The 22854-nt window shown below is 42.8% G+C and overlaps 1 protein-coding gene across 2 annotated transcripts; it reads left to right on the top strand.

Moving 5' to 3' along the window:
- The first annotated feature begins 3710 nt into the window (after positions 1-3710).
- ccdc190 (coiled-coil domain containing 190) lies at positions 3711-22847 on the top strand. Of its 2 annotated transcripts, none has more exons than XM_079475637.1 (4): positions 3711-3911; positions 16983-17162; positions 17237-17375; positions 22045-22847. In XM_079475637.1, exons 2-4 carry the CDS (start codon positions 16985-16987, stop codon positions 22586-22588), a joined length of 861 nt encoding a protein of 286 aa, XP_079331763.1. In that variant the 5' UTR covers positions 3711-3911; positions 16983-16984; the 3' UTR covers positions 22589-22847. The 2 variants fall into 2 exon arrangements, with proteins under 2 accessions (XP_079331763.1, XP_079331764.1); XM_079475638.1 differs by lacking the exon at positions 3711-3911 and adding an exon at positions 5841-6137 and having other exon boundaries at positions 22045-22846.
- The last annotated feature ends 7 nt before the right edge of the window (positions 22848-22854 follow it).

Raw genomic sequence — 22854 nt, 5'->3', positions numbered from 1 at the left:
GAGGCTCACTGGGGGGAAGGCGTACTTCCGCTTGTCCCGCGGCCAGCTGTGAACCAAGGCATCCGTGCCGATGGGGGCCTCGGTCAGGGAGTACCAAAGCGGGCAATGGGTGGTGTCCAGGGAGGCGAACAGGTCCACCTGTGCCTGCCCGAACTGCACCCAAATGAGCTGAACTGCGCGGGGGTGGCCACTCTCCACGGGGCGTCAACTGACGAGAGAGCGCGACGGCTGTCTGGTTCAGGTCGCCCGGGATGTGAGTGGCTAACAGGGACTTCGTCACCTGCTGGCTCAACAGGAGGAGGCGTCGGGCGAGTTGTGAAAACTGCCGCGAACGGATGGCACCGGGGCCGACCGCGGCTTAGAGTCGCGGCCGGCGCCGAGAAACCAAGTATCCTGCCGCGAGCGCTGGGGAAGAGGCGGTGTGGTGCACTGCAGCCCAATACTCGTGGCGGCCAGGGAAAGCATGGTTGACATCTCGACGTCCGCTTCCTCCTGAGCTCGACCCCCCGGAGGAGGGAGCTCTAAGGAGTCGTCGGGGTCGGATGCCAAGAGGTCGCCCTCCGATGCTGCAAGCGACATCTCATCGTCGTCACGCCCCATGTCCGAGTGCGTGACTGAGGAGCAAGGCGGCCTACCGCCTTTTCCGGGACGGTCAGACGAGCGAGGACATGCCACGCTGAAGAAATTAACTCTTTTAGAGAGAAGCTTTGGAAGTTGCCGAGACGCCCAGGAGAAGTCACAGGAGAAGGGACAGTCCGCTGCACCACGTCGTAAGACCAGCAACAGTAGTAGAACCACGAAGTCGTCAGCATCAGGATGCGAAGGCTCCGAAGAACAAAAGGTGAATGAATGCAGCACGGCGGCTCCCTTTTATACCCGGATATCCGGGGTGGGGGACTGGCATGCAAATTTCATTCGCCAATTTTCATTGGCCTGTTCAAGTCAGTCAGAGATGATAGGTTCTCAAGTCAAACCCCGTTCTGTCGACACAACGTCGAGAGACCGACAGAAAGGGAACTTTATTTAAACAAAAGACCCACGATGGGGAAAACATGAACTAAAACAAGACAAGAATGTAAACTAAAACGTCCCACAAGGGGGACAAAACAAACAAAGTCCTTTGAATAATAAATCAACAAAATCCACAAATTTGGAACAGGAACAAGATAATCCACAAACAGGAATTATCCAACAAGGTGAGTTCATCAGGGATGATAATGACAATGAACCAACAAGAGACAGAGGGAAACTGGGACTAGATAAAGGGAAACACTAAAGAGGACTGATCACACAGGGAGAGTGGCAGCAGGTGACATGAATGAAACACTAAAGGAACGCTAACAGGAGGATTGAGCGAGGCAGGTGAGGGGAAGGAAACACTAAGGGAAAGATGGACCAGGGCCGGTGACAAGACTAACACTAATGGGCCGCTAACAGGGAAACAAGGGGGCGGGGCTTAAGGACGCGACACCGGAGAGAGAGCATGGCGTGACAAACCAAAACAATGCTCTTTCTTAACACAAAACACATGGGACTCCTGCCCAAGACTTGAAAACCAAGACAAGGAGAGGCAGGATCATGACATGAATATATAAACATATGAAATTATGTTCTTTTATTTTTTTATTTTACACTTAAAAAATGATAATTAAAAGCCAAGTAAAGGCATTATACACATGTGATCAGATTTATCCAGCGTGTCACATCTGCAGTGTGATAAATCACCACCAGCAACCTTTTAATGGATTGGATTACCAAAGTCCATTTACTTTCACAGGTTGAAATTTAAAACAACTGGATTAGGCTAGCGCAGAGAAGAAAACGTCCTGGTATGTTTTTACATCACCTAGTGAAATGAAAGAAGTCTCACTGCACTGAATGTGCTGCAGTGCATGTGTGTTCTATATTGCTGCATTGTGTCATTGGGTGCGCAGAAAAACTTTTTAATGCACTCTTCTCTATTGCTGGAAGCGCTGATACAGCAAAAGTCTCTCTCTTTCGCTCTCTCCTGCTTTATTTCATCCCTGCATATTTTTCTGCTTTCTAAATATGAAGAACAAGTATATCATTTAAATAACAGTTTTCAGAATTCAAAATATGATTTACTTGATGTTCATAATATTTAAGTAATCAATATCTGTTTGTAACAAACACTTAGGGACAAAGTGTAGACTTTTTTTTTCTTTTTCAGAATTCAAATAAATAGAAATTAAAGTTTAGAGTTTAAAAAGACTATATATAGGCCTATATGAACAAACAATTCAACAAAACACACTCAAACAGGACATACTTAAAAAAATTTAATAGATGTATAGTATACGGTATGTATAATTGCAACAGAAATAAGAAACACTCATAAATTAAGACTCTTAAAATGAAGAGTCTTTCAGTCCCATTTTACCACGTGTTTTACACAAAAAATACTTAATGTCTTCCTGGAATGAAAAAACTAAATGTAAAGGGCTCCCTGGAACCTTACATGTGGGTAAAACAGAAATATCCGTTGACAGATGAACGTAAGTGTGCTGGCGAATTCGCTTTGTTTAGACCAAGATGGACAAACTACGACCCGCTCCATTCAATTTGAAATCGGCTGTTTGGCAACATTTTGGATTTTGTCTAATTTTGGATTTGGCCAAATTCTAATATTTCGGCAACACGACTAACATGAGGAAACATATTACATGATTTCACTCAGAGCTTGAGAAACATCATTCTGTTTCGCACACTACCAATTTAAGTCATTTAATTTGTGTCCTAACATTGTTCTTCTGCATAAGGTTTTCAAGATTGTTTGTGACTCTTAACTAAATCATTGTTTTTGAAACTTTGTCATACTCAGTTGGATTGAGAACTGTTTGTTCTTAATGATTGTTCTTTGAATGAAACATGGAAAGCCATAGCACTACAGAGCTTGTGTGTCCTAAATGTAATTAACTTTGTTAATAAAATAAAAGTTTTAAAAGATATCTTCATTTTCATTTTTAAGATTGTAATACTGTCAAACAGAAAGCATAAAAATAGTTTTGGAATCGAATCATTGCTCCCAGAATCAGATCGTGACCTGTCGAAAGATTCCCACCCCTATTTTATAGTATAAAAGAAAGTAAGAAAGAAAAATGAAACACTGTCCCCTAAGATCCTACATTATGCAGTAAACTAGTCTTGAATCCAACAACTGCTGTCTAGCAGCTCAGAGTAGGTTTGTACAAGTTCTTTCATTAAGGAGAAACGTATAATATTTGACATTGAAAGTCAATACTATGTTTCAAGATGTTTGTTTCAAAATGAACATATATTGATTACGTAGATATTATGAACATTAAGTGATTGCAAATAATAACAACATAAAAATGTAGGTTATCCATAAATACATCTAGCGTTTTCAGATATTGTACATAAATCACCAAAATCTATGCGAAAATAAAAATATAATCCTTTATTTCCGGCCTAAAACTGGTGGTCTAGATCGTGTGTGCTTAAATGAGTGGCTGCGGGCCTGCAGCTGGATATATCTCGACAAATTGGGTCATTTTTATTCATCTTTATTTATTGAACACACACTCAAAACAAAACAACGACCAATTTAAATGTAATCATTACACAAAGCAACATAGGACTGCGAAGTAAATGTCACATGGAACCATAGTAGCCTTCGAGAATGATTTCACGTCGGAATGTTAATTGAAGCGGCACAACAACTTTAATGTGGAGAGACGGTAGGCGGTATAAAAGTTAGCAATGGAGTAGGTTTGGGCGATCGGAGGATGGCTACAGTGAAACATCGCGATGGACGATCACATCGCCCTGCGGCGTTTTAAAGTCAGGCGCGCCTGGCACGAGCTGCGCAGAGACGCAGACTGCGCGTCCTCTGACTTTATACATCACCAGCTACATAGTTATAAAGTCAGGTTAGTCTGATCTGCACAGTGCGAGGTTGCGAGGGAATATTAGCTGTTTTGTAACTAAACCCTAATGTATTTAGGACAAACAAAACCAACCAAACTTGTTTTAATAAGACATACAGGACAACTTAATAGGACATACACTCTTAAAAAAGGAGCTTCAGTAGGTTCTTCGATGCCATAGAAGAACGTTTTGGTTCCATAAAGAACCTTTAACAAATCCATCCTATCATTCCAGCTTTTGAAGTCTATTTGGTTATTTAGCCCATTTCTACCTACTGGCATAATGTATTCATCAAGGGCTTCTGGCAGAGATCCTGAATCTGTGCTCACACGCACATGAAAGCTTCTCGGGTAGCCAAGAGAACGATCAAGAGAGAGACATGGGGTTAGATATCTCGGCCTGTGCTGCAGGCGTGTGCTAAAAACAGGCCTGTTGTTCCATGTTTTTAAGATCAATATGAGAACTGAGGGAGCCATGACGAACAAAAGATTAAAAGGCGTAGATCCTGATGGGGCCATCATTCATTCTCGAGGGAATTAAGTATTGATTTGTATAAAAATATAATTGTTTTTGTGGGCGAGGTTTTCTGTGGGTGCTGTAAAGTGCTCTCTGAAAGGTAAAACAAGTATTTAACATCATTGCCATTACTTTATCCCAAATACAACATAATATGAAATTAAGTTCGATTGTTTAATATAACAACAGCATTCATTCTTCCCGGCTGAGTCACAGCTTAAACTAGGCGAGCCTCCAAGCCTTGAAATGTTGGTTAGGTTGGTCTGTGTTGATGGTCTTACAAGGGTTTTGTTTGCACACTTGCGTTAAGTATGTTTCTGGCCTTACCTTTACCACTAATCCACTTCTTGGCTTCCTGGATAGACATCCAGTCTGGCTTTCTTATAAATGCGCTTTTGGCTTCTCTTTCGTGTGATGCCCAGTGGGAACAGAGTTTTGCCATCAGAAGACTGACCCAAATTGGTCAGATCCTATTATAAAATTGCCTCAGGCACTCATGTTTGAACAAGAGAGCCGTGGACTGAACTAACTTACCCAGCCCAGTGGGGAAAAGCTGGCGTTTTTAAGGGTGAAATGGTCATCCAGAAGGTAATGTGAATAAAAACGTCAGTAAATCTTCTTGAAGTTACTAAGAACTAATGTTGGTAGCTCCACCCACACTTTATTCTTACTGTTCCAGCATCTGCATGAAACACATATCCTGATAGAATACAAATTCTGATAGAATAACATAACTTCTTTGAACTGTAACAAAACTCTGCTTTGTAATTTTCACACCACAGTCAATGCTCTGAGTTGGCCGTTTGATCTCAGTCCATCCAAATATTAACTGTTTTATTTTACGATATGCCAGCATGACTATATCAGGTTGCATATGTGTTTCAACAAGTCTTAGACAATGATAAACACAAAGACTTTTACTGCATAGTCATCAACGCATGCTTTTAATGTCAGTACTCAAAATATCTTTTCCTCAAAATATTTGTTTTCCCTTTTAGGAACTTTGCAGTGCCTGGTTCCCATGCACTTTTATTGTCCAGATAAAAACTTCATTGCATCGAGAATATCAAATGAGGGTAGTAAATGATGACAACATTTCACTAATGGGGTGATCAGTTCCTTGAATTGTCAGACACACAAAAGATACCAATTTTAAACATTTGCCAACAAATGAGCTTTGAATAAGATCTGCCCTAGCTTTATATAATGTAAGAAGCTATTAAGAATTTAAACTCTCTTTGATCTTTCCCCTAGTCCACTTTAGCCTTTTCTTCAACACACTGCCAGTATACATGTATGCTGGTATCCATGGAGAGCCCGTCAGTGTCACTGGTCACATTATTTTGTCAAGAGCCCTAGTAACCCTTAGTAACCAACTGTGGACTTTTAAAAACAAACCAAGAGGAAGACATTGTGTGAATCTCAGAGGAGTAACTACAACCGTGGGAGTCCATGCAAATATTACTTGAATTATTTTGGAAGATTTTAGAATATTATAGTCTAGTGTAACATTCCCATCTTTACGTTTTTTTCTTTTGCATAGAGCATACTGTTGCTCCATGATGCATTGCTGATCAAAAGAAGACTTTGTTGTGGATGAAAAATACTTTATTTGATTCAATTTGCTTTATTACATTTTGGCTAAATATTTCTTATTTGGGAATCCTTAATTCATTGGGACTCATTTCACACTGGACTTATCATACAAAACAGTAAGTTCATTTTAGGCTATAGATTTTTATGAGCAGTAATGATTCTAACTAATTACTTTTAACAGATTTTTAATGTGTTATGTGTAAAGAATTTGAGGTCGAGAGTGCTTCACCAAATGCTGTTCCAAAATTGTTTGGCATAAATGCCATTTTAACTGGAAAAGTTCACTCTGTTGTAAAAGCTCTTGATGTGCGTGGGGAAAGCTATTTTGTCTTTGATTATGACTCTGTGCTGATGAACTTGACCAGTGAATGATTTCATTAAAGATTACAATTATTTTGGAGCTTGTAAATTATCACCAATTTAGACATTTAAAAAAGAAATTCAAATGAATTTGCCACTCAATGGAAAGTCCCTATTTCCAAAATATGTGTCAGATGTGATCAGAACGCCTCTGTTTTTATTGTCATAACAGTGTAAATTCAGTCTAATGACAAAAATTTACAGTGACAAAACAGGACCTAGGTTTTAATATGTATCACCAACCATGCCAGCTACATCAAGATCAACAATGTATGATTAAAGACCCAACACAGCTAGTTTATTTTGAATGGATTACAAGATAATAGGCCCAATGACACAGAGGTTTATCAGCAGGGATGCTGTCATGCTTTATTCCAGCCTATCATTCATTCACAAACACCCACACTGGAAACGTAGGGCATGCTCAGTTTTGACTGATGGACAGTGTGGAGGAAGTTAATCAAAGTTTATATCTCTTATCCTGCTGAGGTGTAATGGCCCTGTCTTGTTTCCCTTGTTCTAGTGTGCTTTGTCATTTCTGTTGTTTCTGTCCAGCTCCGCTCCCTTGTTAGTTACCATGGACTTTAATCACAGACCACACCCATCTCATCTGTTGCCATATTTATTCATAGTGGTGAATATAGTGATTCATTGCCACTTTCCCTGTGTATATATACCCCTGTGTTTTGCAATTGTGTTTGGTCCGGTTATTGAATGTATTTGAGTTGTGTTTGTTCGGTTATGCGGGTCCATGTCTGATCTTGCTCATCTTTCTTGTTATTGGATGTTACCAATTTGGACTTATTAATTCACTTCAAACTTACATTTAGATCCAGTCTCTGTCTCATGCTTGGACCAACATGTTACATGAGGACACCGTCTCTTTCTCTTTTCTTGGAATTTATTATCAAAACCTTTGTTTTTCACAAGAGTTCTGACCTTGTCAAAAGCTGGGATTATTTATGGTTTGAGTCATGCAAGAATGATGTTGTCACAGAGACACCAGACTCTCTCACCACTCCTGTACCCCAACGGGCTCTCTACATGCTACCTGCCAGTTGTAATTTACCCGTCTTCCGAGTGTTTCCAAGTCTTCAGAGTCTCAATCTCGTATTCTAGTGGTTCTGTTACAGAAGACCAGCCAGCTAGACCAGATAGCTACAAGATGAGTGCACACGACCCGTTTCAGGAGATTGTGAATGCGCATAAAAGGGCTTTGCACCAACACCCCCCAGCACCTCTCCTCATACAGTAAACATTCATTCTTCCCCTGATGTTGCGGCTGGTCCCATGGTCCCTCCAGCTCCCTTCTCTGGTCTGGCGGAGGATTGAGACAGGTTTGTTCTCCAGTGCACCCTCTTCATAGACAATAATTTACATTGTTTTCCCACAGAAACCACCTAAATTTCCTTCATCATTTCATTACTCATCGGAAAAGCACGTCAATGGGCCAATTCCATCTGGGCTCAGGCGAGCTATAGTTCCTGTAGTACTTCGTAGAGGTTTCAGAGCGGTGCACTGGTGATCCCTCAGTGAGTGCTCAGTTATATGCTCTTCGTCAAGCAAATTCATCTGTTCACGATTATGCCATCAGATTCCGTACGCTGGCCGCCATGAGTGGATGGAACAAGCCAGCAATATTGACCACAAATTCAGTCTGATTCTGTGATTGTTGTCCCAGCTCGGGTCTCTGCTGCCAGCTCAGGCTTGTTTTCCAACGTGCTTCCCGATTCTGGCAAGTCCTCTTCCCAAATCTGTCACAAAATGGCTTGGACAGAACCCAGATGCAGGCAGACGAGGGGTTAAATAGAAACTTTTATTAAATAAAATACCCACAATGGGGAAAACAGGAACCAAAAAACAAGGCAAATAAACACTTCCCACGAGGGGGACAAAACAAGGGTTTTAGAAAAATGAAATAATATGTCTACAAACTAGACCAGGAACAACAGGTAATCCCAAAACGTGAGCGCAAGACATCTAGTGATACAACTAACATAAACATTAGACAATGCACCGACCCGCAACAGAGGGAAACTGGGACTATATAAAAGGAGAACACTAACGAGGAGTGATTACATGGGGAGAGTGGAGACAGGTGATTGGAATGAAACCATAACGAGAGTGTTTAACAGACCAGGTGATGGGAATAAAACCCTAATGAAGGTGAAACACAAAGCAGATGATGGGAATGAAACCCTAATGAAATTACAGGAGATAGGAGGGTGGGGCAGAGAGACATAACAGGAAGACACGTGACGCCAAGTAACAACATAAAGCCACGTGTCTCCACACATAATACAACAGAAACCCAAAAGACGTGGCAATGTCACGACTCTGCCCAGAGAGCTAGAAAAGCTCGAGACAGGAAGGACAGAGTCCTAACAAAATCATCTACTCCAGTCAATCTAAGCGCGACGACCATCGAAAGTCCTCCGGAGAAGTTATCTGCCAAAGTTCCCAAGGAATATACTAATTTCCGAGATGTATTCTGTCCTGCCCAATCGACCCAACTATCACCCCACCGACCATGGGACTGCACCATAGACCTAAAGGAGGGTGAGCCAATACCCCATGGAAGAATCTATTTATTATCATAACCCGAAAAGAGGGCCATGGAGGAGTACTTTTCCAAAGCTCTCAAGCAAGGGCACGTCCGTCCTTCTCGTTCTCCTTGTCGTTTCAAGCTTTTTCTTCGTCGCCAAGAAGGACGGTGGTCCAGATAACGGTTAAGTTTTGACCCCCGCTTCCCATCCGCACTAAAGCAGCTGAGAGGAGCCAAGATCTTTTCCAAGCTAGACCTCTGCAGCGCCCACAACCTGGTACGATCCGATGAGGAGACGAGTGCAAACCGGCTTTTGTTACCCCCACAGGCCATTACGAGTATCTGGTAATGCCGTATGGACTTTCATGCACAATGTACTCTGACATTTCTGAGAAGTTTGTATTGATGACATCCTCATCTACTCCAAAGGTCGCCAGGAACACCACCAACATGTTGCGGAGGTCCTTCAACGGATTAGGGAACACCAGCTCTTCCGAAACGTGCAGCTTTCACCATGCCTCAATGCAATTCCTCGGGTACAATAGTTAGCGTGAAGGAATTTCCATGGACAAGGGGAAGATGATGGCCATAAGGAATTGGCCCTTCCCAAGCTCCATCAAGGAACTCCAATGCTATCTCTGGTTCATTAAGGACTTCAGTTCCACGGTCACTCCACTTAACAACCTGTTCAGTAATAATCTTAAATACCTGTCCTGGTTGTCAAAATGTGTGATTTCCAAAAGTTCTCGTCATTTGCCTGGAGGGAAACTCCTAAAACTCCTTTGTCACAGATTTGTCCCTGTCATCTGGTAACATTTATTTTTGTTGTAGTTAATAGTTTTTCTATATTCTGTCGTCTGATTCCCTTGAAAGGTCTTCCCACAGCCATGGAAACAGTATAACTCCGGTTTCAACACATATTACGCTACTTTGGGATTCCAGAAGATGTCGTTTCGAACAGGGGGTCCCAATTCAAGTATGGAAGGCGTTTTTTTAACTCCTATGTTTGACCGTCAGCCTGTCATCCTGTATCACCATCAGCCTTCAGCCTGTCAGCCTGTTTCACCCTCAATCCAATGGGCAAACAGAAAGGAAGATTCAAGAAGTTGGTAGATTCATCCGAACCTTATGCCATGACCACCAGGAGACCTGGAGCCAGTACCTCAGTTGGGCCATCTACGGCCAGAATTCCCTCCATCAACCTGCCACTGGACTCACTCCGTTCCAATGAGTACTCAGATACCAACCAGCTCTGTCCCCTGGTTAGAGGACCTCTCTGAGGTGCCTGCAATCAACCACTGGTTCCAGGAGAGCTAGAGGGTCTAAGACGCAGCTCATCACCACCTCCAGAGAGCCATCCACATCCATAAGATCAAATCGGATGCCCGGCGAAGGGAAACTACACATTACCACCTGGGTCCAGCCCAGTCACATAACTTAAATTTCCCCCCAGCTATTGCAATCACCCAGCATTCCATGTATCACTCCTCAAGTCTGATCTGATATTTCCACAGAGCCTGGCCCGTCGGATGAGCCCCCTCCTCCTTTCTTGGATGTGTAAGATGGCACCATATACTCCGTACGGGATATCCTGGACTCTCGTCGCCGCAGGGGCCATCTGGATTATATGGTCAACTGGGAAGGATATGGCCCGGAGGATCGCTCCTGGGTTCACCAGGATGACATCCTCGACCCAGGTCTCCTCACCGGGACCACCTCAGGCGACCAGCGCCACGGGGCAGGGGCAGGCCACCGCGAAGAGGGAGGTTGCTGTCCTCAGGAGCGGACCATGGAGGGGGGGGGGGTACTGTCATGGAGACAGACACCAGGCTCTCTCACCACTCCTGCATCCCGTTCTGCGGAATTCTAATTGTCATCACCTGCACATCATCAGCCCCGTCATCAGCCACGCTTTAAAAGTTGCACTCACAGTCATTGTCTGGTCCTGATTAGAAACAGACTCTCTACATCATGGGTCTCAAACTCAGTTTCTGGAGGGCCACAGCTCTGCACAGTTTAGCTCCAACCAGCTCTAAACCACCTGCTTGGAAGTTTCTTGTAATCCTTAAGATGTTGATTAGCTGAATCAGGTGTGTTTAATTAGGCTTGGAGCTAAACTGTGCAGAGCTGTGGCCCTCCAGGAACTGAGTTTGAGACCCCTGCTCTACATGCTAGAGTGATTCCACGACTTCACATTTACATTTAGTCATTTAGCAGATGCTTTTATCCAAAGCGACTTACAGATGAGGAAACATTGGAAGCAATTATAACAACATAGGCAACAAAATACATAAGTGCATCAAACTAGTCCATTAAAGCATAGCACAGTATAAAAAGCTAAGAATAGTGAGATTAGTAAGTGTTTTTTGTTTTTTTTAAAGAAGGAAAGGGAAGAGAATTAGGAAAAAATCAATCAGCGACATGTTGACAGAAGAGATACGTTTTTAGGCGTTTTTTAAAGATGGCATTCGAGTCTGCTGATCTTGTTGCAGCTCGTAGATCATTTGTTAGGACTCTGTCCTTCCTGTCTCGAGCTTTCTAGCTCCCTGGGCAGAGTCATGACATTGCCACGTCTTTCGTGTTTCTGTTGTGTTATGTGTGGAGACATGTGGCTTTATGTTGTTACTTAATGCCACGTGTCTTCCTGTTATGTCTCTCAGCCCCACCCTCCTATCTCCTGTAATTATATTAGGGTTTCATTCCCATCGTCTGTTTTGTAATTCACCTCGTTAGGGTTTCATTCCCATCAGCTGTCACCACTCTCCCCATGTAATCACTCCTCGTTAGTGTCTCCCTTTATATGGTCTCAGTTTCAATCTGTTCAGTGTTGGTGCATTGTCTTTGTCTTATATTGATTGTCTAATGTGGATGTCTATGTTGAGCTGTGACTGGGGATTACACGACTCCAGGCAAATAGTTTGTGGACTTATTATTTTATTATTAAGGACTTTGTTTCCTTTTGTCCCCCTCGTTGGAGGTGTTTGTTTTTTCTAGTGTTTTTGTTCATGTTTACCCCCTTGCGGGTGTTTTATTTAATAAACATTTTTTGTTATACCTTCGTCTGCCTGCATCTGGGTTCTGTCCAAAATCATTTTGTGACAGAATGCACCAACCCATAAGAACCCAGCAGGTGGCGATTTTCCCTGCAAGGCCTCGCCAGCCTGGTCCCCTCTCCAGCATTCGCCAGGGGAACTTGGACCGGGACGAGTACCTGGACAGGTTCCTGGAAGCCGCAGTGGAGGAGCTCTTCGGGGAGGAAGAGGTGACGGCGGCGTTCAACAGCGGACTGAGGGTCCCCCTATCGCCTGCGGAGATGATGAGGCTGAGACCGCTTGGCTTCGAGGGTGTGCTCCAGTTCGCCATGAGCCGACCGGAGCCCAGTGTCTCCGTCTGTCCGAGGTTGTCTTCTCCGTTGGGCCCCATCCCCGAGGATCACACCCTGGAGCTTGGGGTGGTGACCACCACCGCACCATCAGCCTCGGACCCTGCAACCTCTTCACCACCTACCAGTCTTCAGGGCAAGCGTGGAAGGAGAGAGTCCTGGGGGTCCTCTTCGGAGGCCTCCAACGCGGAGCCAGCCCCGTCCTTCACCTCCTTCCTCCAGCCGACTACCAGGAGATTGGCTCGGCAGAAGAGGAAGAGGCAACGGAGGGGGGCACGTAACCTAGCCCAGCCGGCGCTCCTGCCGGTTCTCCAGCCGGGTTCACAGCCAGCGATCCAGCAGGCGTCCAGACCTGCCTCTCCGCAGGTTTCCAGACCTGCCTCTCCGCAGGCGTCAGGACCTGCCTCTCCGCAGGCGTCAGGACCTGCATCTCCGCAGGCGTCAGGACCTGCCTTTCCGCAGGCGTCAGGACCTGCCTTTCCGCAGGCATCAGGACCTGCCTTTCCGCAGGCGTCAGGACCTGCCTCTCCGCAGGCGTCAGGACCTGCCTCTCCGCAGGCGTCAGGACCTGCCTCTCCGCAGGCGTCAGGACCTGCCTCTCCGCAGGCGTCAGGACCTGCCTTTCCGCAGGCGTCAGGACCTGCCTTTCCGCAGGCGTCAGGACCTGCCTTTCCGCAGGCATCAGGACCTGCCTTTCCGCAGGCATCAGGACCTGCCTTTCCGCAGGCATCAGGACCTGCCTTTCCGCAGGCATCAGGACCTGCCCCTCCGCAGGCGGCCGGACCTGCCCTTCCGCAGGCGGCCTTCCAGCCGGTGCCTCAGCCGGCCTTCCAGCCGGTGCCTCAGCCAGTCCTCCGGCCGGCATCACCTCAAACTTTTTTCCCCCTTGGACACACACCTCTCCCTAGCCCCTTCAAGTCCCCGCCGGTCTCGTCCGGTTGCTTCAAGTCCCCGCCGGTCTCGTCCGGTTGCTTCAAGTCCCCGCCGGTCTCGTCCGGTTGCTTCAAGTCCCCGCCGGTCTCGTCCGGTTGCTTCAAGTCCCCGCCGGTCTCGTCCGGTTGCTTCAAGTCCCCGCCGGTCTCGTCCGGTTGCTTCAAGTCCCCGCCGGTCTCGTCCGGTTGCTTCAAGTCCCCGCCGGTCTCGTCCGGTTGCTTCAAGTCCCCGCCGGTCTCGTCCGGTTGCTTCAAGTCCCCGCCGGTCTCGTCCGGTTGCTTCAAGTCCCCGCCGGTCTCGTCCGGTTGCTTCAAGTCCCCGCCGGTCTCGTCCGGTTGCTTCAAGTCCCCGCCGGTCTCGTCCGGTTGCTTCAAGTCCCCGCCGGTCTCGTCCGGTTGCTTCAAGTCCCCGCCGGTCTCGTCCGGTTGCTTCAAGTCTCCTCAACCTGTCCCACCCTTTTCTGGTGTCCCCAAGGTTTGGCCTCCCATTCCCCCACCCCCCCTCCCATGTTTGTTGTTTTTGTTGACCCACCCGAACCCCTTCATAGCCTCCCTTATGTTCCCCTTAGTTTGTTCTGTGTTGTGCTTGTGGTGTTTGTCTTTGTGCTTTGGTGTTTTGGCCCGCTGAAGTTTCTCCCTTGAGACGCCATGGGGCGTTTCTGGGGGCGGGGGTAATGTTAGGACTCTGTCCTTCCTGTCTCGAGCTTTCTAGCTCCCTGGGCAGAGTCATGACATTGCCACGTCTTTCGTGTTTCTGTTGTGTTATGTGTGGAGACATGTGGCTTTATGTTGTTACTTAATGCCACGTGTCTTCCTGTTATGTCTCTCAGCCCCACCCTCCTATCTCCTGTAATTATATTAGGGTTTCATTCCCATCGTCTGTTTTGTAATTCACCTCGTTAGGGTTTCATTCCCATCAGCTGTCACCACTCTCCCCATGTAATCACTCCTCGTTAGTGTCTCCCTTTATATGGTCTCAGTTTCAATCTGTTCAGTGTTGGTGCATTGTCTTTGTCTTATATTGATTGTCTAATGTGGATGTCTATGTTGAGCTGTGACTGGGGATTACACGACTCCAGGCAAATAGTTTGTGGACTTATTATTTTATTATTAAGGACTTTGTTTCCTTTTGTCCCCCTCGTTGGAGGTGTTTGTTTTTTCTAGTGTTTTTGTTCATGTTTACCCCCTTGCGGGTGTTTTATTTAATAAACATTTTTTGTTATACCTTCGTCTGCCTGCATCTGGGTTCTGTCCAAAATCATTTTGTGACATCATTCCACCAAGGGGGAAGTCCAGCCAGAAGCGCATTGCAATAATCCAGTTTGGACAGGACAAGAGCCTGGACTAGGATTTGCGTAGAGTGCTCCGATAGGAAAGGTCTAATTTTCCTAATGTTGTAGAGGATGAATCTACAGGACCGGGTGGTTCTGGCAACATGACTTGTGAGGTTAAGCCGATCATCGATTACCACTCCCAGGTTTCTGGCTGTGCTGGACGGTGTAATCGTTGATGAGCCTAGTTGAATGGCAAGGTTGTGGTGAATCTTTGGGTTGGCTGGGATCACAAGCAGTTCCGTTTTTGCAAGGTTTAGCTGCAGGTGATGATCCTTCATCCAAAGCGAGATGTCACTCAGGCATGCCGCGATGCGAGCAGCGACCGTCGGATCGTCCGGTTGAAATGACAAGTAGAGTTGTGTGTCGTCGGCATAGCAGTGATAGGAGAAGCCATGCTTCTGAATGACCGAGCCGAGGGATGTCATGTAAATGGAGAAGAGTAACGGTCCAAGCACTGTGCCCTGTGGCACCCCCGTGTTGAGCTGTTGGGACGTGGAGACCTCATCTCTCCAGGATACTCTGAATGACCTACCCGAGAGGTAGGACTCAAACCATTGCAACGCCATTCCAGAGACACCCATAGCACTGAGAGAAGCCAGGAGGATGTGATGATTGACAGTGTCAAAGGCAGCAGACTTCAGAGTGTTTCCAAGTCAATAGTATTTGAGAAGAAGGGGTGTGTATGAAGAGATAACCCACAAATGAATGTACAATGATTTAAAGTAATTTAGAATCTTCACTGCTAGTTTGTATAATTTTTGTTTTCTTTAGTATGATTTCAGCTATTGCTTTAATAAAGTTTTAACAATAAAAGCAACTTGTATCTTTTGTTATACAGTATGAATTGTTTTGTCACACTCAAAACAAGTTACCAGGTTGTTAATTGAGGACTGTGATAACTACAAAAAAGAACCATTTAGGCTTTATCTAGCCACTGGTTAGCAACTTAAAAGCATTGGGATGGCCTACAAATCAACTCTACAAAACTGAAACTGGCAAGAATCTAGTGAAATACTTTTCAATTGATTGACCAGATATTTCAGATAATATTTCAGATAATTCAATTGGACCATAGGCCAGTGATAGGTTTATGTTAAATTATTTGAAAATAAAACAACATATTGACCTGCAAAGCCACTTTCTGTAATTTAAAGGTTTACTTTTCTGCTATCCGAACCTTTATGTTTTTAATCAGCATGTCATGTAATCAAATAATTATTTAATTCAACTGATAATCCTAAAATGTAAGAAAAGTTAATTTTGAAATAATTCATTTAATTAATTATACCTTAATTCAGGGGTCACCAAATGTGTTCATGGAGGGTTGGTGTCCTGCAGAGTTTAGCCCAGCCTACCTCAACACACCTGCCTGGAAGTTTCTGCTTTGCCTAGTAAGATCTTGATTAGCTGCTTTAGGTGTGTTTAATTATAGGGTTGGAGCTAAACTCTGCAGGACCGAACCTGGGGATCCCTGCTTTAAGTGATGATTAAATTTAACTTTCATTAAAATATAATGGGTTCTTCAGAGGTCTCTTAGCTTTGTTCCAAAAGCTAGTAAGCTGACCTAGACAGTATTCTCAGGAATTATGGTCTTGCTCCAGACACAAAAGCTGTTTCAAATAGTATATATCTAGCATAGATTTCAGATGAGCTCTGAGAAAAAATATTCAGTATGGCAAATGGAGTATATTGATTCATTTATTGTTAACACAAAAAAATCAATAAAAAGTTCTGTAAATTAAAAATGTATTATTTCACCAAACATTTCTCTGTTTGTTTTCTGTGCATATAAGAATAAGAGGTGTTAGTTTAGCAACATGCTAATACTAAAGTAAACAAGCTTCTTGCAAGCCTGGCGAGAGGAGTGTAACATGAACAGTAACCATTAAGATATTACACATTCAGAATGAAGAATCTCTGTCAAAGACCCAGTTGTTGGTAAGCAAATGTGGATTTGAGGGAATGAGGTGATTTAAATAATCATATTCTTTTGGCAAGTGGAGCGGATGTGCTGAATATGGTTGTGCATAGCAATGGAATGAGTAACATTGTCAAGCTTGACATCCCCAAGAGCCCATGGGCAGAATATTTAGTGTGCAGAAGTGTGTAGGTGTGTGTGTGTTATGCCCAGAGCTGAATACACACTTGCTTATGTTTTGACTTACATACTAGAAAAAATGTATTTTGTGAATTGAGAATCTGTTGCTCAAGTTAAAATATTTCTGTGTGGGCATGTATTTAAACCTTGAATATATCATATACTTGATGCATGACCCTTTCTCGAATCAAGCTAATTTGAGCAATTTAGTAACCACAGTTCAAAATATTAGCTATAGTTCATATTTAACAACCGAAATGTTTCCAAATACAGTCATCCCTTAACTCTATATACTGGTACACATCACCAGGTATGCGTCGTGGTGACAGGTTGGCATGGCCCGGAGAGGCTCAGAAACGCGAAGAAAGGAGAACAGAGGCCAGATTGGCACAGGGTCTGCAGAGACTCGACCAGGCCAAACATTACCATCTCAACTCACTGACCAGAGATCAGCGGAGACTACATAGAGATCTCATCTCCATGAAAACAGGTGTGTTAAAAATTACATCTTCAGTTAAAAGTTAAACAATTCAATTAATTATTGCATCTGTTCTGATATATCAGGTAACCCCTGGAAAAGAGGATTTCACAGTTTAAGCATACAAACCACCACCAATTATGATGTTGGCCGACCTGCTGCATCCTACAAAAGGACACTGTTACCCATAATCCCACTGGCAGGTAGAGAGACAGAAAGTCACAGGTGAGATCAGGAATTTATCTCAAACAAAGTATTCTCCAAAAGAATATATCTAATAATGAAAGTCATTTTAAAGCTATGAGTAATATGTATGTGTAGTATGTATATATTGTATCTGTGTACACACTACACATTTTTTATGTTTATGTAATTTGTCAGAGAATTTACATAAAGAAGTATGACGTGCCAGCATGACATTAATCTCTTTCTTCTTAGTATATAACATGACAATCCATTGCTGTTTTCCCCTGTATCCCAACTTTAGCCCTATCATGTACTCCAGTTTGACGTATGGCTGGGGATGGTATAAAATTCAATGTTTAATGAGAGAATTTAAATTCCATTATATCTTTGACACAACTTTAAACAGACTATATAACATAAATCTTTGACATTTTCAATCTCTTTCTTCAGGGTATGATCTTAAAAAGGAGACAACGCCCACTCATTCTATAAATGTTTGATTTTGTATTCAAGACCCACTTTCCGTTTTAAAAGTCCTGAATATGACATAGCAACAAGAACAGGAATTTTCCTTTTCAGTAAATGTAAAAAAAATTGAATACTTCAATGTTCCTATACTAAAACATGACGTATTTGGTCCTGGTGGAATAGATCTGCTAAGCTGCTGCGGCAGAGCAAGTACAGAAACTTGCTACTGCCAAATACATCCACAACATGCTGCTGTGAGCATGTAAGGAATGCTACTGCTGCACATACTTGTGTAACATATATGAATAACCCAAATTAGAGCATACACGATCAACTCTAAGCAGCTCTATACATGTGGAGGTGGGGAAGGAGGAGGGTGTCTGAAGCGAGCTGCACTGCTACGACAATCGCTAGCCACGATTTAAAGGTTGAGCAGCAAGCTCATTGGCTGATACAGTAAGAACCAATCTGTAATGAAGTGTCGGACACAGCAGGATCCATTTGCAGCTTTATTTGGAACAATCAAACAGGCAAGGTAAATCGGGGACAGACAGAACAACGGAGATAATCCCAGAGCCGAAGTGAGTCACAGGCAGGGGTCGAGACAGGCAGAGAGCAATCAGAGGTCGATATAACAATCCGGGTCGAGGCAGGTAGCAGAAGAATCAGAAGTCGGTATAACAGTCAGGGCCGGGCAGGTAGCAGAAGAATCAGAAGTCAATATACACAATCCAAGGTCGATAACAGAATAGCAAACACAATAAATAAACCGCTCAGAAATTGTATGCCGGGGCAATGCAATACTTCGCGATGAACTGAAGGTAAACAGGATTTATATGGATGGGTGTAGATTAGCTGCAGGTGTGCATGCAATCAGTCCCAGGTGAATGGCATGATGGGATGTTGAGTTTGAGCCGGTTAATATACTGGTGAGTTTGTCCTACAGTGATGGAGAGGAGGTGGAGAGGAAGCCTGCTCTGTAACACAATCAGCTGTGCTGTGTGGGAAAAGTTATTATGTCAGATTGGGTTAGACTATAGGACTGTGCCATCTAGAGTTTCATGCCAGAACTTTCTCTGTCATTTATTAAAAAACAATGAAAGAGAATAGGAAACTTTATTGCATGTGTGTGTGTGGGAGCGTGCGTACGTGAGTGTGTATGTGCATTTCAATACTGGATGATTACGAATTCACGGTTGTGGTCTCTTGCCACACAAATTGTCAGATTGTTGGTTTCAAATATCATCAATAAGTAGGCTATTGTATGTATGTGCATGAATGCTTTTACAATTAGAGTCTGGCCTGGGTGCAGTGATGGTTATCTCTGATGGGGATTTCCTCAGTTAACCGCACCAGTGAATCTGATAATGGGATAATCATACATACACACAAACAAATCTATTCACCCGCCAACACATACAAACGACCTGGCAAAATATGTATTTTGTCTCCTGCATTGATGCGTTTATCTATTAATATATTTGTCTCACTGTCCACCTCTCAGATTTTTTCTTTCTCAGTGCTGTCAGCTTCGATCAACACATTTAAAGAGATAAATGAATGAAGCAAAGGAAAGTGAGGCAGTAGAGGACATTGATAATGAAAATGTGATCTAGAGTTAGTGAACCAAGGAAACAGAGAAAGGTTGTGATAGTCTAATGGTTAAGGATCTGGGCTGTTAATGAGGCAGAGAAATCGCTCTCCTACTTGTGCCCTTGAGCAAGACACAGCTCAGTTTCCTCCATTGGAGCTGTCCCTTTAAAAAGTGAACACTAGATGCTTCAGCTTTTGCTAAATAGCCAAAAATAAATGTAAGGTAAAAAATAGTCAATGTTTTTTATCTTGGTCTTTCTAAGACACTTGAGAACTGTTTGTACGCCGTGTTTCATCTTCTGCAGCCTCCTTGTGTCTCTCTGCGTACTCGAAGGAAGGCTGGTAATAATTCCTCTTTATGCTTGTTAAGCAGACAGCCTGTGGGCATGCAACCAGTGCCTGCTTCACTTCCTCTTATTTCCTGATTTCTTCCTCTCCTTTCCTCCTGTCTCACACAGGCTGACAGAGACACTCCATCTCGTCTGTTTATGTTTTATTTATTTTCCTCATTTCTTATTTCCTGCTGTCAGCTTTTAAGTTCCTTGCGATTCCATCCTCCTCCATCTTGTCTTCCTCTATTCAGTGGTGGTAGAGTTGTTACGTGGTGGCGGTTTTTAATGTCATTACATCATTATAATTTATCTCATGAATCTTAATTGACTGTGCTTAAAGACACTTGTGAAAAAAATATGACCATAAAGAGTTGGTCTTCAGCTGGTCTAGATGCTTTCCAAGCCTGGCCAAGCTGGTTTTCAAGGTGTTTGACCACTCTGAAACCAAATCAGCATGCCCAGGGTGGAAGACCAACTTAGGACAGCAAACCAGTAATGGGATAGTTCACCCAACAATACAATTTGTAATCATTAAAAGATTATTCAATAATTTACTATTTACTCATGTACCTCCAAAACTGTATGACTTTCCTTCCTTTGCAGAACACAGAATCGATTTTGAAGATAACCAAACGACATTGACCCCAACTGACTTGAATTTTATGGATACAAAAGCACAGAGACATTTCTCACAGTATATTCTCTTTATAGTTTACAAACATATTCTAAGCTTATGTGCTTTTACAAAACACCACCCTTTGCCAACATAAATTAGATTTACATTCTCTCTCTGGCCATTTGCAACTGCTGAGGTGAAAAGTTTAAAAGATTTATTGTTTACCTCAGCACTGAGTCCGCTCGGCATGGCTACGGCCAGCTCGAATCAGCACTTACAGTATAGGTGGCAAACTAGCTGTCACAGAGTCATAAAGGCAATGTGCTTGATTTGAAGCTTTCTTGGCTGATGAAAACATCTGACCTAGAGGTGTGACAAAAAAGGCTAAAGTGTCATACATTTACAGTTCCTGTGAAATGAAGTGTTTATTTTAAGATATGTAGTGGTTTGTTTGTTAGCTGTTTTGCAGTGCAAGGACATCTAAAAACTTATTTTTGTTCTCCTAATCGAAAGTCAGTCAATGGATGACAGTAATAAAGAAAGCAGATCTATCTTGACACACTGTTTGTATCTAAAAATGTTTGGAGGTCAGCTGTGGTTACATTACCTATACTCTGTTGTGTAAGACAATAGCTCTTTTCCAAAGCCTATTGAGCTGATTTCAGTTATGTGAACTGTTGTCATGTGATGAGGCGAAGGGTATCTAGTAAAAAATATATAAATATCACAATTTAGCATGAATTATTAACTGTTTACATCTATAATCCGTAACTTTGCCCTCTTGTCATCTTTGTTTGAAACTAGAGGTAGCTTTACATACAGGACCTATCTTTCTTTATGCAATATATATACACATATATATATATATATATATATATATATATATATATAAACTGTCAATATGTTAAATTATAATGTATATTTGGATATAGAATAATACATTTTTAATACATTACTACAATATATTGGTTAATGGGAACTGCCACTTTTTATGTATTGAAAAAAATAAGCAATTGTTTCCAACATATGGAAATGTATTAATTAAATTATAGTTTATAATCATTTATTATATTATTTAATATATTGCATTATATTTTCCAGTAAATTTACATAATTTTTCGTAAGGGTTTACATGTGTTTAAGTCAAATGACACCAAACATTTTCTGTCCAATCATACCAGACAGCTCAAATAAATCATTATTATATAACATTGCAAATTGGAATTTTTTACATTTGTAATTGGATTGCAGCTTTAAATAACTAATAATTAAAAAAAACAGTGTACTATGATTTACCACTAACTAGTTTTTATAAACACATATAACATATATACAACTACACAAATATGTATAGTCGATGTTTCTCTCAACACTTCAGATTTTCACAATGGCCATATCAATGCATTCTGGGTTTGTTTTATCTGTAAAGGATACATGCAAAGCTGCCCTAAAATGTGGTCATAACAAGATATCTTTAAACTTAAAAAGTATATTTTGGCCTTTGTGTTGGAAGCATACCTACAATGCCTTATTACGCTGTCTCGGCTGCTCGTAGGTTTGGAACAGCGCTATGGTGTCACTAAAGATTATGTGGGCTGTGATTACCTTCATAGTTACCCTGCATTGATGGGTGCTGACTAAAGTCTTTCGCACGTTAAATAATGTATTATTTTTCTCTATCTCATCTCAATCTCTCCAGGTCAATGAAACCCCAGCCAGTCTCTTCGCTGCAGGCTCGTGTTCATGAGTTTATCAGCAATGGGGAGAAAAGGGCAGTATATTCCACAGAAACGCTCTGCCTGCCCGACCTTAAACGACAGCCTGTCGCTTCTATCAGAACTGCATCCACAAAAAGAGAAGAGAGCAAGGAAAAAGAGATGGACGGAGAACATGAGATGCAGAAAGACACAGAAAAGGAGGGGAGCATGGAGGTTGGAGAGGTGTTGAGGAACAGAGAAAAAGATATAGAGATGGAGTGGATGCTACTAAAAGAGAGAGATAATGCAATAGGAGCTGAAATAAATTGGACTAGTAGTCCGTCATCTTCAGTTTTTTTTCCCTCGGAAATGTTAGCTCCTGATGGGCATTTAAGAGCAGTTCACACCCTGCCAAACTTTGCCCAGGCCCTGTCTGAAGCACGAAAAGCAAGATACATAAGACACAGAGGACAACCACTGTGTGAGCGTGAACTCACCATCCGTGAGATGTTTTCACGGGACCCTAAAGATACACCTGCTTTCTGAGACACACTAAATCAAGTGGTTCTCAAACATTTCTGCTTCGGGATTCAGATTTTACATTGGATGTAAGATTGACACCCAACACAGTGCCAAAATTGATAATCACTGAAAAGACATTAAATACAAGTACATTGTATGGTACAAACACATTTAAATCCACCACAACTTCTTATAAACACAATGTCTTAATTATTGGAGTCTATCCCCACAAGGTCAGACTCAAGGCTGCTGTTCTATTCAATAAATCGAAGTCGTGTCATTTAAGTGTC

The sequence above is a fragment of the Barbatula barbatula genome (genome assembly GCF_947034865.1).
Source record: "Barbatula barbatula genome assembly, chromosome: 15".
NCBI classification, from domain to species: domain Eukaryota; kingdom Metazoa; phylum Chordata; class Actinopteri; order Cypriniformes; family Nemacheilidae; genus Barbatula; species Barbatula barbatula.
This window is presented reverse-complemented; position numbering and strand designations above follow the sequence as displayed.

Coding starts and splice junctions, on each gene's coding strand:
- ccdc190 (XM_079475637.1), top strand. CDS start 16,985: ATGCGTCGTGGTGACAGGTTGGCATGGCCCGGAGAGGCTCAGAAACGC. Junction 17,163..17,236: donor TCTCATCTCCATGAAAACAG/GTGTGTTAAAAA, acceptor CTGATATATCAG/GTAACCCCTGGAAAAGAGGA. Junction 17,376..22,044: donor AGAGAGACAGAAAGTCACAG/GTGAGATCAGGA, acceptor CAATCTCTCCAG/GTCAATGAAACCCCAGCCAG.